General features: G+C 50.2%; 1 protein-coding gene across 5 annotated transcripts in view; it reads left to right on the forward strand.

The window, feature by feature from the left end:
- LOC105186462 (tRNA dimethylallyltransferase) overlaps nucleotides 1-14,667 on the forward strand; it is a 101,934-nt gene extending 87,267 nt beyond the window's left edge. Inside the window, exons 6-9 of one of the 5 annotated variants that reach the window (XR_003113814.1) lie at nucleotides 12,362-12,458; nucleotides 12,997-13,110; nucleotides 13,304-13,470; nucleotides 13,614-13,776. Coding sequence is in view for 4 of the 5 variants with exons in the window: in XM_025304523.1 (XP_025160308.1) it covers nucleotides 12,362-12,458; nucleotides 12,997-13,110; nucleotides 13,282-13,470; nucleotides 13,614-13,772 (559 nt within the window). In the remaining variant the exon portion in view is untranslated. Of the gene's footprint in view, nucleotides 1-12,361; nucleotides 12,459-12,996; nucleotides 13,111-13,281; nucleotides 13,471-13,613 lie in introns of all 5 variants that reach the window. The other 4 variants (XM_025304522.1, XM_025304523.1, XM_025304521.1 and 1 more) reach the window with 4 other exon arrangements.
- The last annotated feature ends 3,973 nt before the right edge of the window (nucleotides 14,668-18,640 follow it).

Raw genomic sequence — 18,640 nt, forward strand, 5'->3', positions numbered from 1 at the left:
GGAATAATTACGATTTTATCGTAAGCATTTCTCCCTTTATCACCGGCTGCGATTGAATAATTCGGTGATGATTCGCGCATTTGTTTCGCGGTAATTCCCGCTCGGTTGAAACGACGGAGAAACGACGACTGCGGAAAGCGCGCGCGTGCGCGTATCGAATTCGCGACGGAATTTCTGCACGATCGGTGATTAAAGATTGCTGTTAACGCGGCGCCAGAGATGCGCGACGAACGCTCACCGACGCAGGGCTTCACCTGGTCGATATCGATCGGTGCATGTCCCGATTAGCATGTTTTCTCCGAAGGGAATACCGCGCGGACACAATAAGCGGAGTTTCCTTGTTACAAGGAGAAGACGTGGACGGGAATGCGTCAAGGATAACGAGTAAATTAACATGCAAAGTTGCAAGCCGCTTGTGCCTCTCGCGGTGTCTCACCGCGAATGAAACCTCTCTCGGCACGCGTTCCGATAAACGTAATTCCGTTCGTTCAGCTCGTTGTTTATCGCCCCGAGATAATCTTAATTACTCCTCGGCATTTGGAGATTTTTCAACGATGCATCAAACGCGACGTGACGAATGCGCTCACTCCGCCGCGATTTACACGCAGCTTGCCTAAGCCTGATCTTTAGCTTTCCGATCGGATTTCATTCCGACTGTTTATTTATTTATTTATTCATAACGGGACAGCCTTCAGTCTAAGTAGTAACTGAAAAATGTCCATGGCACGAGGAGGGGAATAAAAATAGGAAAGAACAAGAAATAAAAATAAGAAAAAATAAGAAATGAAAATAAGGGAAAGTAAGAGATAATAAACGCGACAGTAGAGAAAAATAAAGAGATTTAATAATACGTACCTATGTAAATAGAGGCCACGAGTTGAATTAAATTGAATCAAATCAATGTTTAAGTATATTACAGATTAAACAGTCCCAGAGATATAAATTTCTACGATCTCGCCGATTTGATTTTGACAATTCGGATTTCATTTGATCTCGACTTCGACGTATCCTTCGTGAGGAAAGCACAGCTCCCGCGCGCGCGCATTATTTCTACGACTCTCGACATCTGCCATCCGACAGCTCCGCGATGAAATTCCGCGAAAGGAGAACCTCGGGATGCCCCGCGTATCCTTTCTTATACATATGCGATGCGCGTGACTCAAGTATTATCAGAAGTCAGAGGAGCGTTACTTTTCCTCGTAATGTGTGCCGGGTAATAAGAGGAACTCGCGGAGGGCGTCCAGATTGCGATCGATTTGCGCGAATAAAGCGCGCGGGCGCCGCAGCGAAATCATTAAGGCGCGCGCACGAAATGGCGAACGCCGCGCTGGAAGCGCGGCCGCCGTCGGAATCACACGATCGGGGGGGAAGGGGGGTTATTGTGTGTATCTCGGAAAGATCAAGAGAACGAGGTTTTTCATTCGCACCGCTCGCAATTTCCACGCGTCCTAACGAATACATGCGTGCACATCCATGTGCGCGCGCGCGCGCGCACACACACACACACACACACACGCGCGCGCGCGTCGCGCAAATCGCGCAGCGTTGAATTTTCACAAGCCGCTGCGCCGGCGAAACACGACGTGCACAGACGAGCCGACGACTCGCGTGCAGTACCCGCTGATGCAAGCCTTTGTGAATGGCTCCTCTCCTCTCGCCCCGTCGCGCTTTACTCGCTTCCGGAAGTCGCGGGCGTAGAGCGGCCGGATGTCGGTGAAAAAATAAAGGAAGTAACCGACCGCGAGGAAAAGCACGGCCGCGCGATTAGGTGCGAGCGAGCGAGCGAGCGCGATATAGGACCGAAAATTAATCACCTTTTAATGAGCTCTGCCTCTCCTTCCTCGCTTCCGCCCCCGTCGTGGAGAAGGAAGGAAAGAAGGAAGGTGGCCGGATAATGGTGGGCGCGCTTCCCACAGAGAAGCCGGTCCTCCGGATTTCCATCGTCCTCGACAGCGCGGGAAGAAGGACGCGATAGCGTGGACGCGCGCGCAAATTCCTCGGCTAGTTGTGTTAAGGCTAATTCAAAGACGCGTAATAATCGGCCGCGTGACCGATTAAGCCTCAAGTTGGTTGAAGGAGGCAACACGAAATACGCTCATGAAATATGAATGAGATTCCGAAGTTCTGATGTGGGAGCCATCAGCACCCTGTTTGGGTTGGTCAGAAATCCCGACAACTTGGATTGAATTCTCATGACCGGAATTTCCGCTCGATCGTTCATGTTTCATTCGACCAAACATTTCCTTCCAACGGGTGCTCGTCCAACGGAAAGAATCGCCTCGACAGGCCGATTTTCTGCAAATCCAATCGAGATCGCCCATCGCCGTCCTTCAGACGAGATCAACAGTCGTGATGAACGCGCGTGTTGCGGAACGTTTGGCCGAGGGAATGTCTAGTGACTCTCGATCTGGTAAATGTTCAGGCATTAACGAGCCGTGCGAATACACGCGAAGAGGGTCGCGCCGCGTTATCGATCGCGTGCAGAAGCGAGAAGACGCAGAGGGGCAAAGGGAGAGCGAGAGCGAGAGCGAGAGAGAGAGAGAGAGAGAGAGAGAGAGAGAGAGAGAGAAAGAGAGAGAGAGAGAGGGAGAGAAACGGACAGATAAGCAATTATTTTATTACGGCCGACGTATCTATCAGCCGTGGCAGCTGGTAAATTGCGAGAAAGTGTAGCGGCCGAGATGGGAAAATATCCACGCGTCTCGATTAACGCTTCTTTTCCCCGCTCGCGGACGGGGACGGCGGGGGAGAAGGGAGAGCGAAGGGACGGCGAGAGGAAACCCGCGCGAAGAAAGTGCGGTCGGGAAACTAATTACTTCTGTCGCGCTCGCGCGCGAGACCGCAGGTCCGCGCGCTGATAAATAATTATAATAGCGCGGCGGGGAGGGGGGGGAAGGGGGTAAGGGGTACTCAGCCGGGCAAGAAAACACCGTCGAACGCGACTTCCGTCCGCGACTTCCTCGAGAGGCAAAAGTCGATACGCGGGCGGCTCGCAGGACGCTCGTAGAAGGAGCACGCTTTTTTCCTCCGGAGGAGGGGCGAGAGGGCGGGGGAGGATCGCTAGGTTCCTCGGGAGAGCGGATCGATGCGCGGAGGGACGTAGGCGAGGTTTTCCCGGAGATCGCGAGGACATTCACGGCCGACCGGTGGAGGATCATTTGATCCTGCACGCGCATACTTTAGTCGCGAATGAAACCTGACGTTTTCTTCCCCCGGAAAGGAGCGGAAAGTAACGCGTGTCGGTGCCGCGCTTACGTTACAGTGTAATATTACCACTTTGCGCGGCGTGTCACATTGTGCGGATCTCGCACATTCCTGCCGGACGTATCGTTTGTTCGCGTTAATGCCTCCTGCGTGTAAAACTCGAATATTTCGCACGCAACGCGCGCCCGCGTCTTTTGCGGTTTTCCCGTCAGGGAAGCGCGACGGAATTGTGCATTTGAACGGCGGCTGTTTTCGGAGGCGGGGGAGGAAACTCTCGAGTGGTGATTTACTTAATTACGAGAGAGTACTGAGAGTTTGTTCGATTCGGTCTGTTTGTATCAATATTTATAAACGTCGCAGAGGGAGAGAGGAGGAGAGAGAGAGAGAGAGAGAGAGAGAGAGAGAGAGAGAGAGAGAGAGAGAGAGAGAGAGAGAGAGAATATAACGTTAAATATAACTTTACACGAACGCACACGCGCGTGCACGCGCGTGCGTAGTCGCGTTTCGCCTGTACGGCGAAATTAATAAATATTATGGAGATAAATTGAAGCGTCATTCGTTAAAGGCGCTCGTCGAGCCTTCGTTATTTAACGGAGCAATTTAAAGTCGCTCGCGTACGTAAGCAAACCATCGCGTTAAATCACGGAACTCTGCGGTCGGTCAATCCTCGGTTTATTTGCCGCGTTTCACGCCGATCCAGAAAAGAGGGAGAGAGAGGGGGAGGGGAAGGGAGAGGAGGGAAGGAGGGGAAGGGGGAGAGAGAGAGAGAGAGAGAGAGACTCGAGCGTCGAGCATTCACACCGCGTCATCGGATTCCGCAAGAATCTGATAGCCGACGCGGAACATTTTGCTTATCGTTCGCGTGTTTCCTTCGCGCCGGGAGTATGAAAACGCAAAAGAAGCCTATTGTTAGCGAGCGCTAATATCCGAGGCATGCTTTGCCGGCCGAGTGTTGATTGATCGTTCTTAATTGGTTCGCCTTCGCCGACGTGGATTTTCGAAAATTGCTCGCCACATCGGACGAGATTAATTCGCAAGCGGCCCGCTTTCGAGTTCGAGCGATTTCCGCGCGGGATTTACGCGAGAAGTGGAACAAGAGATCGACTCGACCCACTTGTTACGCGTTAACGACGTTCCCGAAAATTAATTTGCAGTCGAGCAAGACGAGACGGGAGAACGACGCGCAATATTCCCAGCGTCCAAGCGGAAAGTGCTACGCGAGTTGAGCATAAAATGTCACCGATACAAAATATTGGATAATTTTAGCGAGAATCTGAGATAAAACTTCAAACGAGATACGGCATAAATTCGATGAGAAATTAATTACACGCACACGGAGAGAACAACTTTGCAGTTCAATTTCCGGATTCGCTTTGATGACGGATGAACTTTACAGTTCAATCTACAGATCAAAAATCCAGATCCAGAATTACATACTAGACATTTTAGCTCAATTTATCCTTCGGCAGGCGCTGTTTATATTTTAGGAACTGATGAAGACTACGGTTTAAAAAATTGCTGTACATACATTTCTTAGCGAAAAATTTACAATTACATCTTAGCGAGATAAATTTTATCCGATTGATTACTACTGAGCAGCACGCTGAAAGACACGCGAAAGAAACACGAAACTGCACGAAACCTCCTCTCCTCGCAGACGCCGAGAGCCGGCGAGCTTTCCCAATGCCGCCCGAAGCCCAGCACTAGTGGATCAGCGTTTCTCGCTTTTATTTCGATCGTTAACGAAGGTGATCTCGCGGGACTCTCTGCGAACCGGTGCGACCAGGAGGAGCCGGCGAAACGGGTATATCGGGCCGTATCGCGCGCGATCCTTTTGCCGTTGGAAGGCGTGCGCGTTCGGTTGCTCGTTCGGCTATCGCGTGCGACGATCCCCTTATCACGGCAGGTAAGTCCAGCCGGTGCGCTTATCAGCTCGACCGCGCTCACTTCCTCCTGCGGCGGCCCGGCGCTGTTTCGTTTCATCGCGTCGGCCGACCGGCCGGCCGGCGATTTCTCCTGGGCGAATCCTTATCGCAGCGAGGCGCTCGCCTTCCGGCACTCGGCGATCGGGATTCGTCCGATCGAGAGCCCTCCGCGCGATTTCGCGGCCGACCATTACCGCTAATTATTCGCCGCACACGCGGCGCGACGGTGCATCCGCCGCGACGGCTCATGCAAGTCCGCCGCAATTTGCAGTCGCGTCACGTGCGCTATGCGCCGCGTATTAACAAGCTGACGTAACGAGGGGGCAGGAGGGAAGGAACAAAGCTGAGAAAGAGAGAGAAAGGAACATTCGATATTGCCGGTCGACTCGAGGAGAAGAGGAAGAAACGAATCGCGTCTAATTGCCGTTCGCGACCTCGGCACTCTTGGCTGCGGAGGACGTGTCCTTTCGCCAGGATAACGAGCTGGTACCGTTCATCACGCGTCACGCACGTTCCGATTCGAGTCGACGGGGAGAGGAAACGACAGCTTGTGTCGTCCCGCGCGCGGCCTTTTCTCTCTCTCTCTCTCTCTCTCTCTCTCTTATGGGAAATCGCCGAGGGAGGCTGACAGAGCCGAGATGACAGCCGCCGCGTGGGACACACGCCCGGAGGGCAAAGTTCGATGGGGGATGAACGCGACCTGAAGAACGAGCCGGACGCGCTTTAATCGAAGGAATTTTCGGAATTTCTCGGAGTGCGAACTCGACTCGTAAGAACGAGCAATTTCGTTCGCGTCTGCTTCGCGCGTCGCCGCGTCCGAATTGAGGGCCGAACTCTTTCAGTCACGATCGAGGACGAGATCGGAATTAAAAATTGAGAGAGAAAACACGAAATATACACGCGGAATGTGTCACGAAACTTGGCGAGGCAGAAAATCAGCCCCGACGACACGCTGGCACGACTGACCGACGTCGGCGTGGGCGAGAAAGTCAGTCAGTTGGACAGATAAGCGCGTCGTGCCTTATCGTTGCGTTCGGCCTCGGCTCACGTTACGAAACCGATCGAAGGGATTTATTAGAGCGTCGAGCCGAATCGCAAAAAACGTATGAAGCCGCAACGCGACATCCGATTGGTGGTTCCGTTTCGAGGGTGACTTGGTCAAAGGCAGGAGAGAAGCGATGTCGCGACAGAGGATTGGCTGAAATCTGACGACATTTTCTCCTGTTTTCCTCGTGCCTCGGCGAACTTTGCGGTAAAAATTGCTCGTTCACGGCAACGATCGCGTTGTTTGGCGATTGTCTAAACGCGCGCATCTACCGGGTGAACGCCAGCTAACGGCAACCTCGCGACAGTGTTAACCATTTCTCGCTCAACAGTGTAACTGTTACGCACAGCGTGTGTCACGTTGCACCGGCATTGCTGGCTTTATTAGGGATTATAGCAAATATATGGAAATTACGATGCACGCCATGATAGTTGCGAGCGGAGTAGCTTCTCCGCAAAGGTCAATCATGCTGAGCGTCCCAGAACGTCACATCGTCTCGCCGGTTAAGGGGACTGGAGAGTCAGATTACCGAAAAATCGTGCTTGTTTTTGATAATGATTTTGTGACGAACTGAATAAATATGCAAGACTGAAAGTTTTACATATATTTATATAACATATGAAGAGTAGACAAATTTTGTTTTCAAACAAATACTCATATAAATATACGTCCACTTAAATTTTAAACGCGTTTTTCTCGAAAATTTATTGTTCGACTTTTTGCAGTGATTTCTCCGAAACTGAGCTTCGTATCGATGTGAAATTTTAAAGCAATAATATTTGTTCATGTGGCTCTCAGCTCAGGTGAACCATGGACAACTCCGTCAAAATATTTCATTTGGAGATATTAATTTTTTATTGTAAAAGAACTTAAAAATTTGAATTTTTTCCTTATAATAGTTGCCTTATAATAGTTTTGTTAATTTGGTTCGATTTTATTTTATAGCTGGTTCACCGGATAATGATAAGCCTGCTCAAGATTTCTAGCTAAAATTCGCCCTGATCGGACCGCCGAGAGTCGAGATATTACTGCAAAAACAATAACTTGAAAAAAAAAGGAGAGTATATTTCAGCTATATATATCGTATATTTATATGAGTATTTGTTAATAAACAAAATTTTTCTACTTTTCATATGTTGTATAACTGTACCTAAAATTTTCATTCTTGCACATTTATTCAGCTCGTCACAAAATGTTATCAAAAACAAGCACAAGTTTTCAGTATCTGAGCCCGCGGTCCCCTTAATTCCATCGCGCTCGGCCGCGCTCTCCGACCGATTATGTCGAAATCCGCACGTCGATGCCTATACACGCGACGAAATTCAACGTCTGACTCGTCTGCCGACATTGTGTTGCCGCCTCGAGAGCGCAGATAACAATACACTAGTGATAAAAATGGCACGTGGCTTTTTCGTGATGCACCGTCGACAGACGACGACACGGCTATCGCTCGCGACGATCGTTTCGCCGTCGTTATTGTGTCAATAAATCGTGAAAAATCCGCTCGCTAAAGCGAGCGAACGAGACGGGCGGGCGGGCGGAAAGGAGGGCACACGTAGTGTTCCTCCCTCCGCTTCTCGATATCTCCGCGGAAAGCTCGTATCTACAATTTCCTACGCAGAGAAGACGGGAGGGGGAGAGAGAGAGAGAGAGAGAGAGAGAGAGAGAGAGAGAGAGAGAGAGAGAGAGAGAGAGAGAGAGAGAGAGAGAGAGAGAGAGGAGGAGAGCCGATCGCGCAACGTGCGTAACGCTGCAACGGCGTCGGTAAATTCGCCGCGCGGAGGCGCGCAATTTGTGCTCGCGCTCACATGAGCGCGCGAGAGATACGCTGGGCCGATAAGGCTCGAGAGCGTGGTGATCAAAGATCAGAGCGTGCGATCTCTCTCTGTCGCGGATCTGCGCGGTAATTCGCGGTAATTTTGCGAAACGCTGATAAGAGAGAAGGCGCGCGCGCGGAGAAGATCGCTCGCTCGCTCAATCGCGCGGAGTCGCGACGCGGACGGGCGCGGGCGACAGTTGCGCGTCAGAAAGTAATACGGTGCCATTGTATTACGCTCTGTTAAGCTGCAACGACGCCATTAGCGGCGCAATCGTGCGCACTGTAGCATACATAATCCTATTATCGGGACGGTGACCGGCGAGCCGCCGCCGCCGCCGCCGCCCGCGTCGTCGACGTATCGATGCAGATTGATCGACCTTCGATCGAAAGATTGGCGAGATTATCGAAGACGCGTGCGCGCAGTTACGCAGTTACGCGAAAGGGAAAAGATTTCGAGCAGCCGCTTGCGAGAGATTCGCGCGGAGCGATGATCTTCGCGAGCGTGAGAATCCGCCCGAACGCGAGAGGAGACTTCGATCCCGTGACACGCCGATTTTGTACCCTGAAGTCCGTGTCAAGCTATTTTCATTCGGGCGGCTGCACGGAAAGACTTCATTTTCCGTGCAAATGAAACCTCCATCAGCATCTATAAATGTTAGACAGCTCAGGTTGAGAAAGAGGCCAATATTTCGAACGCTCGTATTCATATCGGGGAAGATACACGAAAGTCTCCGGGATATCAGAAAATATCGCGTGCTGAAAATATCTCACGACTTCTCGATCCAGCCGACGAGGATCTTTTTTACTGCTCGGCGGATTACTCGTTGGATAAATCAACGGAAATAACCCATCGACAGGCGATTAGCGCGACATTAAACAGACGTCAGACGTATTTGCCGTTTTCCTCCTTTTCCGCAGCGTTATATAACGAGTTTATCGAATTTGCATTCGTCCCTGTTCTCCCGGCAAATGTCGACTAAGGGAAAAAGACGGAAAGGGAAAACACGGAGGAGGCACAGAGAAATTTTGGCGGAAAAGAGAGCGCGCCACTGTTACGCAAAGACCATAAATCCTGGCTATAGTGCTCCGATTATCTCCTCCGCCCTCTCTTTCTCTCTTTCTTTCTCACGGCGGTAGAGAAAACGTAACGTCGCGCGACGCAATGCATGCGCGTATACGGGCGGCAGTGCGCGCTTGGCAACAAGTTGTAAAAATATTTTAGAATAGTTACGTATTCGCGCGCGCGCCATGCGACACGCCTATTGCTGACACTCTGTCGTTATCTTAATTACAAGCTCTAATACTGTGTTAGTGGCGCGCGAGCGCTATCTCGTTGCCGCTACCAGTTCGCGGCTCGGCATTCCTTCTGTGCTTCTGTTAACTATCATCGCGTTAACTACTCAGTGCTACATCAGTGCTTTATATTATTATCATTATCATGTTCGACTCCCCCCCCCCCCTCTCCCCGGGATAAAAAATGCCCGCGAGTTGCTCAAGAGTAAGAGAGCGAGTCTCGTTACTCGCCCGGCGGGGCTGGCGGTCCGCCGCTTTCTTCGTATCCGCGCACGTGTATTTGGAAATTGCTTGTTGCAAAGCAAATATTTGGCCTCGACGATGAAGCGCGCGGGACGCGCGCGAGAGAGAATGCTATGAGAGAGAGAGAGAGAGAGAGAGAGAGAGAGAGAGAGAGAGAGAGAGAGAGAGAGAGAGAGAGAGAGAGAGAGAGAGAGAGAGAGAGAGAGAGAGAGGAGACACACGAGAGAGCGCGCCGGGGATTTGAGCAGTCGGCGTCTCCCGTGTGATGTATTTACTTAAATTCAATCTCAAAGTATCGGATAAATTACTTTATTACTTTATTAACTTAAATTCAATCTTCAGTATCGATAACAATTTCTCGTATCTGATCGTCTCTCCGTCGTGCAATTAAAAGTATCCCGCGTATTTGATTCTTTCGCGAGGGCCGACCTGGGTCAGTCGAGAGCGTCAGTCATCATCGTTGTCCCATTTCCGAAATCTTTTCTCTCCCAAATGCGGAAATCAACATTTTCTTACAGAACCGTATCGTAGAACCGTGTTGCTCCTTGGAAACACTCGAATTTAGCTTCGAGTAAACATGTTATTAACACCCATCGAGCGGATGTTGTTTTTCTTCTCAGCCGTCTTTTTCTCGCGGTGTGACGTCGGTGGAACTCAGCTTCGCGGCGAAGTCGCGGAAGCCGAAAAAATCGCGTACGCGCTACTCGCCACATCCGTCCGAATCGCATGCACGGCGCCAGCTCGTCAATGCGCTGACATTGACGCGCGCGCGCGCGCGCGACAATCGAGCCAATAGTATTCGCGATAACGTTCTTTTCCTTGCCGGCGCGCGCGAGTCAGTCGTTACGTCAAGCTACCGAGAGACGCTGATCGCACGCGCGCGAGACGCACGCCCGTCTCCGTCGTATCTGTCGATCGTGATCGTGAATCGCTCGCGATCTTCCTCGTGATCGGCGATCTGACCGACGACTCGCCGACACCAGCGGGCGTGAAATTCGCCAAAACGCTTATTAACGAAACGTCCGGAATCTCCGCTCGCCGTGGAGTGTCGAGTGTCAACCGCGACGCCGGCGATTCTCGTCAAACGACGGCGATCGGCAGACACGTCGAACTCTTGATAAGGACTTTGTCGCTCGAATGAATGGCGAGAAATTGATTATTCTCTGTTTCTGTCTCTCTCTCTCTCTCTCTCTCGGAATTGGTGCATCTTGGCGCTCGGGTAGAATGAGAATCACTCATCGCTGAAGTTAATCGAACCGGGAATGGGGGGAGGAGGGAAGGGGGCACGTGCCGAACGAGATCTCAAGAGGCTGTTGACTAATTCATTACGCGTAATACAGTTTTCCTAGTTGGAATTGCAAACGCTTTCACGGAGCAGACATGCAAATGTCGACGAATCGAAAAGTACTCCGTATGTCGTATCAAGGATGAAAAGATATTTTGTAAGAAAACTTTTCTTTTCAATTTTCATCGACGAAGCACTCTTTAGTTCGATCTTGATGAAATTTCAATAGCGAGCAATTTTTTTTATGTTTAATTGCTACACGTAATTGAATATTTCCCGTGCGGTTCAGTTCATCGTCGTTCGTACCTTCGCTCTGTAAGAGCATTTGCAGTTCTACACAATTAGACAAGAAAATTAGATAAGAAATTGTACTAGTTATAAAAATAAAGGAAAATTAGATAAGAAATAGTACTAATTGTAAGAAAGCTGCGTTATTCAGCGTCCTCTTGGGGCCCGGCGAGCAAGAGTTCGAAAGAAGGAGAAGAGCAAAAGACCGCGAAGCGATCACGCGAACTTGCCGATTCGCGCGAATATGTAACTCGCTTCATTCGTGCTGCTTTCGCGTATCGACGGCTTATCTGGCAGATAATGACGAACCGTCGAATTTGCAAGCGGGCCGTCACTCGGGGCGACCATCGTGCGATCGCGCCACGCATAGTTGCAGCGCGACCGTGTCCGCAAATAAAAATAATGATCGGCCTTATCTCGGCACTTCCTCGCTTCTCACGCGCCATGTCCGTTGCGCAATCACGCTATCGACATTCTAAGAAGCTTAAAGTCCCCATCTTATGTAACGTCATTCGCGCGATATATTTTTACCTCGCCGATACTCCCGCGAGCCGCTGATTTCGGCCCAGCACGTTCCAAGTCCCGGGACACGCACTTTGGACTCTCGCTAACTCAATAAGCCCCAAGCCTGTGCGTCGATCTCTCCCCCCTTCCCGTCGTGTTTGACCTGAGCTTTGCCGGCGAGGCTTCTCGAGAGCCTACAAACGACAAAATCAAGTGCACTTGCCGCCATTCGGAGGCGCTGAGCAGCACTTTAGTCTCCGTACAAATTAAATCCCCACTGATCCTCCGAGACTCGCAGACGTTCAACGGTTCAGGTCGAAAGCGGAGGCAACATCTCGACTCGATCCGTCTCTCCGTGCCTACTTCTTGCCCGCCCCTCCTGCTCTTCCCTCTCCTTCATTCATTCTCGTAAACATCCTCGTTAAACAGATCTCGGGCTCGACCGGGGAGCGTAAAAGGCCGGCCGCGTTTTAAGGCTCGCGACAAAAGGACCGCGCATTCGCAATTCGCCAGACTGCTCGCGCACACAGAAGACGCACAGCCACACACACACACACACACACACACACACTCACACACGTTCGCCAGGTGCAGCGCAGGCGGTCTCGCGGGTCGCGATCTCGGCGTTAATTCATCATTAGCATTAAACGTGCAAGGCGCAGGGGTGGTTGCTCCAAGGCGGAAGAAGAGGGGGGGGGGTGGGAGAGAATGCCGAAAGCAAGAGAGACTCAAGAGAGAATATGTTTACATTGCAGGTCGCCCGATTACACGAAAGGCATCTTCCAGAGCATCGGCTTCAAGGAGTTTCACGCTTACCTCACGTTGCCCGAGGAGGAGCGCGCGAGCGAGAAGGTAAAGCGGCGGCGGCGGCGGCGAGGAGATGGCTCGCGCCGATACGATTAGCGTGTTCCCGGGGAAGGAGCCGCGGCAGCTGCTCCTGCTGCTCCTGCCGCTGCTCCTCGGCCGGGGATTCCCGCTGAAACGCGACTCGCCTAAGGTCTTTTCTCTGTCGTTCCAACGGCTGCGCCAACTTGCGCCAGCGCTCCTGTCCTCGTTATTCCAACAGTGCCCCTATCCCTGTCTCTTTCCAACCTGAGCGGTAGAAAACGAATCTGCACACCTATACCGTCTCTCGCCGCGCTCGCGCTTTTTGCGCCCGCCGCCGGTTGCGCGAAACTCTCCTTCCCGTTCCCTCTTGACGGCTTTTTCACGCTCCTCGGTCGCGGGAGCCGATCGACGGCTACGAAGACGGAGTAATTCTCGGCGAGAATCCCCCCCGATCCGATCCCGCGAGCGCGAGCAATTTTTGTGTGATATTTCGGACGCGTCGGAGATATTTTGCGACATTGTTGCAAAAATTGTAGATACCTAAGTGACTTCTCCCACACAGGGCGAGAAACTGCTGAAACAAGGGATCGAGGACCTGAAACTCGTCACCAGGAGGTACGCGAAGAAGCAAGACCAGTGGGTGATGAACCGGCTGATTCGCCGCGACGACCGACAGGTAATTCATTTAGCTCGCCTCGCATCGCACAGACGATAGATCACGCGCCTTTCGAAGGTTGTGATATAACTCGCAGCTCGCCTTCACGGTACATTTTCCACGCGCCGTAGCATCGTAGGTGCAAGAAAATTGAACGGATTATAAATCACACGTCGCTCTCCTCTTTTCGAGGTCCCCGTTGTTTATCCTCTAGACTGCACCGACGTGAGCAACTGGAACAGCTGCATCTTGGAGCCGTCGGTGGCGATCATTTCCGCAATAATGCGCGGCGAGAAGCCCGAGCAGCGGCCGCTGCTGAGCGAAGATATCGAGGACCAAAAGTACAGCGATTACAACAAAATGGAGTACAATTATTGCGAGGTGAGTCGGAGAAGCGATCGGCAATCTACCTCCCCCCGCCAGGGCGCCGTGTTTCTTCTCTCATAATTATCGTGCAGGAAAGTCATTAATTGCTCACACATGTATTGTTATCCATTATTTACTTCTTCCTGCGATCGCTTCAGGTGTGCGAGAGGGTGTTTGTGTTCAAGACTCAATGGGACCTACACATGAAAGGCTCGAAGCACAAGAGAGTGCTGAAGAAGAAGCAACGGGAGGCGCAGAAGGCGCTGGAGTGTCAAGCGACGGGGACACAGGAAACGGTTTTACAAACTAGTTCGTGACGGACGTCGCTTTCTTTGATAAACCGTCTGACAAGAACGTCTGCGCGTTTGCTATTGCGAAAGGCTATTAAAAAACTGTGATCGTGTAACATTGCATATTTTGTCGATAATTGTCAATGTGAATATCTTCGCGGAAATAAACTTGTATTTTCCTTTTCTAACTCGGCGGGTCTTCGTTACTCGTCCACGGTAAGCGAGCGGCATCGACCACACATCAGCGATTGCTAACGTAGCGGCTCCGACTTTGCGTGCTTCACGACTGCTCGCAAGAGGGATTCGGCGACGCGGCAAGTTACCGTCGGAGTCAAGTTATCATGCTCGTCTACGGGCAGCGACAATTATGCGATTACCCGATGCGACGAATCAAAGATAGGCGGCAAATAAATTGGTATTTTATCTTTCCCTTTAATTTTCTCTCCTAGAGGATCGGTCAGCTTTTCGATATTTTCTAATCTGACTTGTTGACAGGAGTCGTCGGCGTTTCTTAATTCAATATTTTGAAATTTATCGCTCTTTTCACGAGTAGTAGCGCAGAACGCTTTTACGACTGATAAAAGTTAACGGGTCAACGCTCGGACGAGACGCGAGTCGCCAGTTAGCCGAGACTTAAACTCGCTTAGCCGAGACACGAACCGTTGGCGAGTCGGGCGAGCTTTCTTCATTATACCGCTCGATGACGCCAGGCGTAGGGCGTTAATTACTACTTTTTCCTCTTTTCTAACCGGTTTCGGAATCGGCCTTCATAGATTTTTTTAGTCCAATTAACGATTCAACAACAAGTTAGACGATCGTACTCTCGAATAGAGTCCGACTCGACATAACAGAGGTCTATCATTTTCAATTTGTACGACTTTAAGACAAATCTGAAGACACACGCATTTCTTCTTCTCTCCCTTTTTCAATGATTAGATACGTAAGTGTCGTTAAATACTGCTAATAATAGTTATGAAGAAATTAAGAACCGATCGATTATATTTCCTATATTTCCGAAACACGATTTTAATCGCCAGAGGAGTCGATGTTTCCTTTTTTATTATATAATTTATTATCTAGACGACAATTCCTCGTTCATCCCCAATCATCGCTCATTCCTAAGCGAAAGTGATCTAACGAGTCCGCGAGGTCCTACGCGGGGACCGGAAAATCGATACGCGAGTCGGGGCGAGTCTCCCCTGAACGCTCGCGCGCGTGTGGTAAACGCGTTATTTTCAAGCGTGGCTTCGCTTGGCGGGCCACGCTCGCTCATACGCGAGCGGAGTCGTTCGTTCTGACGAAGCTTGCGAGCGTGTAGCCGGCAAACATACGGAGGCGGACGCGAACGGGGCACAATGCTGCAGCAGCCCACATATCGTCGCCGTCGCGATTGTTGAAACGCGAAAACGCGGCTCCTTCGCGCCATTGGCGTGCACGCAATTAATTCACGTGGACATATTCTTCCCGCCTCCCGCTGATAACGACGCCGATGATAACAGTAATCGCGAGTACCCGATTACGATTATTCCGCGTAACGAGTTACGATTATTCCGCGGCCGGGCGTGTTAAAGCGCGATGCGATATCCGCTTTCGCCGAAACGCGAGATACGAAAGCGTAGATTGGGTTTTCCAAAGGCGGCACATATCGCGGATAACGATAACGTTGCGACGTGCAACGTCGCAACGTATTACCCTCCGCGTAATTGGCGGATAATACCGCAAACGCCGCGACGATACGGTATCGCATCATCGCGAAAGGACAAATCGCGGAATCGCGCCACTGTGAGTGTGCAATCGGATATTTTCATGGAGAACACACAACGGGTTCATTCCCGCTCGAAATATTCCGCCCGCGAGCGGCTCCCCTTGCGAATTCGAGACTTTCCGTGATTCTTATCGGCGCCGCTTTTATCGCCCGTCGTACCGTAAATACTCGCACTCTCCTGCTGCAGGTATTTTTTTCCCTCGACGCATGCACGTACGCACACTGCACGTCACGTGACCGCGTACTTTCGCGGAGGCACATGCACACACACGCACACACGCGCGCACCGGTTGCGTGCAAGTCCGCCGTTTACCGAGTCATTGTACCCCGGCATGTGTGCACTGATCGCCATTACGTATGCGCGTTGCATTAAGGCAGGTCGCTCGCTGATGCACGTCGAGGAAGCGCTTTCGAGTAGGAAGCGACTTCTCCATTCATTTCGCTCGGCTTACGACGGGACGCGGATTTTGGAAAGCGAATTCTTCGCAGCCGAACCTGACGGTTCGCACGGAGGCGCGCACGCGATTTTCCGCATCTCTGGCGGAAATTCCAGCTCTGTTCTCTATAGACGGAGAGGGAGAGGGGGGGGGGAGAGAGAGAGAGAGAGAGAGAGAGAGAAAGTATGCCGTTGTATCGGTAGAATTTTTTGATCAACAGCGCCGCGTAGTCGAAGCGGGTATTTTTCTAATTCGACAGCTGTCTTTAAGGGGGGAGTTACACATGCGGAGCAGGTCGTTCTCAAGGTTATTTTTACGAATTTTTTTAACAGAAACGGTAGAATCAATGGATTTGAAATTTTCATTAATGTTCAAAATATAAAGTAAATTTGTTACTGTCTATATGGAAAATATACATAAAACTTTAAACGTGTTTATCCGGAAACGCCATTTTCTTAAACTGTCGACACGATTACGCAAAAACTACCGAACCGAATAACTTGAAATTTTTACACAATATATAGTAGACCTGTAGTTTTCGCCCCTACCTCGAATCACAGTTATATTTTATTTTAATCATTTTTTTTCAACATGATTACAAGTTGAAAAAAGGTTTCATTTTCGATACTTTTTTTTGTACAGTCATTATTTTTCCAAACTTGGCTTTACTGCCTTCGTTATGGTACGGGCTATAATGGCAACCGTATATTTAAAAAATCTTTCTCTTTTTGGTTTCAGAGTAGTGAGAGGCGCGGAATTATGTCGACAGCAAGCATAGAGCTCGCAAACGGATGACTGCATTTTTATCTATAATTACAAATTGGATCGGTTCTTATGATTTAATAAAATTTATTTTACACTTTAAACATATTAATGAATACACTGTGAAAATTTCAAGTCCATTGATTTTACCATTTCTGTTAAAAAAAGTTCGTAAAAATAGCCTTGAAAACGGCCTTCCGCATGCAACTCCTCCTTTAGTCCTTTGTGGCGCAGACGGACACCCAGAGATCCCACCTATATTCCGTCAGTTTTTTATATATTATGAGCAGTTTTAATAATATCAAACGATAAGAAACGATGACGGACGTTTGTAATTATACTACGATACGATTCGTGTCTTTAATGGAACCAACAGTAGGACAGGTGGAATATATTCCTCCTTATTTTCCCCAAAATTTGTCATTGTTCGATCCCTCTGATCTGGAAATAAAAGTCGCGTCAACTAACAAGCGTCTAAAAAAAGAAATAATTTGTGACTTCTTAGTAAAGTTAACTATACTTCACACGGAGGTTGAACGAGGCTAAGGGAAACAAATCGCCTTTGCACAACGCGTTTCCTCTAAAAGCTGTCACCTCGATCGCTCGATAATATCGCTGATTAAATCAGAAAAAAATTTTCTCCAATTACGGAGCGCTGTTTACCAACTCCGCTGACTCAGCGGCACTTTTCTTCCCGTGCGGCCGCACCTTCCTCTCGGTTATCTCGTAACCTCTCTGTTCTTCCGCTCTGCTCCCCGCCATGTGTCAAACGTCTGTCTACTTCGGCCGCGCGCAACTTAGTGCAGCTGTGAAGAACAGACCTCTGCTTCCGGCGAGATGGACTACTCTGGCTCGGCGAGCCCATCGGAAAGCAAAGTTCGCGGCGCGAAGGACGAGACGCGCGCTCGACGTGGGCTCGTTCGCTTGGGCGGATTCAATTTCGCAATGAACGGAGAATAGTCGTCGTCGATGCTTCGCTCTCTCGCCGACTCGATATTTCGCGTCGCGAACAAAGTTGGATTCGTCGGTGAGAAATCGGAGCGGGGAACGAGCGCCGCGCGATGGATTCGATTTCGCACAAAGACGCGCGCGCGCGCGCGCGCGCGCGGCACGCAACGAGGTGACTGTTGCGCGGAATAATGGCGCGTTTTCAGTCTCATTACGCGTGATTCAGTCGCAGGAACAAAAAGAGCCGTTTCTCGCGAGTGCGCGCTTTTGCAGCGGTTCGTTAAGCCGATCACCTTGCACCTTTTTATGTCTCGCTCTTTCCCTCTTTTATTACCGTTCGCTCGATATATCGCGCCGCGGCGGTAACGAACGACACATGGCTCGCGTTTAATGATTTATGTCTTCGGCGCGACGATCATTCGCGCTTCCTCGCACTTTAATCGCCTATGTGCGCCTATTTAGGTACGCTGGATTTTTTCTTCCAGATTCGACACGTAACGAGCATCGCTGGGAAGAGACATTCAGCAGGAAATCGCGCAACAAGGGAAAGAAAAGTCCCGTCATATGATTGACAGATGTCGTATTCATCAGACATTAAAATTAAATCAGTCTTCTCTCTCTCGCTCGAATTAATTTATCCCTCTAATGGGGTCAGGATGTTGACGAATATATCGCCAAAAATACGATGAATATAAATTCGAGACGCGCACATCATTGAAGTCGCTTATAATGTCGGCTCTCTCGATTGGCCGCACGCCGATCGATTGTTCAAATGCAATTAATCACACTTTACAGACTCAGTGAAACGCGGTAGCGTTGATAACTAACGTTACAGCGCTGGTCACCGGTGACTGCGATCGTATTCAACGGGTGTTGAAGTCAAACGCGCGCTTTCATGCGGCGCACTTTGCACGCCGCGCGATTTTACGAATCCGTTAAGAGTCACGGCCTTAGACGGGAAAAAGAGAAACAATTCCGTTAGT

Source organism: Harpegnathos saltator, unplaced genomic scaffold, assembly GCF_003227715.2.
Source record: "Harpegnathos saltator strain DR-91 unplaced genomic scaffold, Hsal_v8.6 scaffold620, whole genome shotgun sequence".
Lineage (NCBI taxonomy): Eukaryota > Metazoa > Arthropoda > Insecta > Hymenoptera > Formicidae > Harpegnathos > Harpegnathos saltator.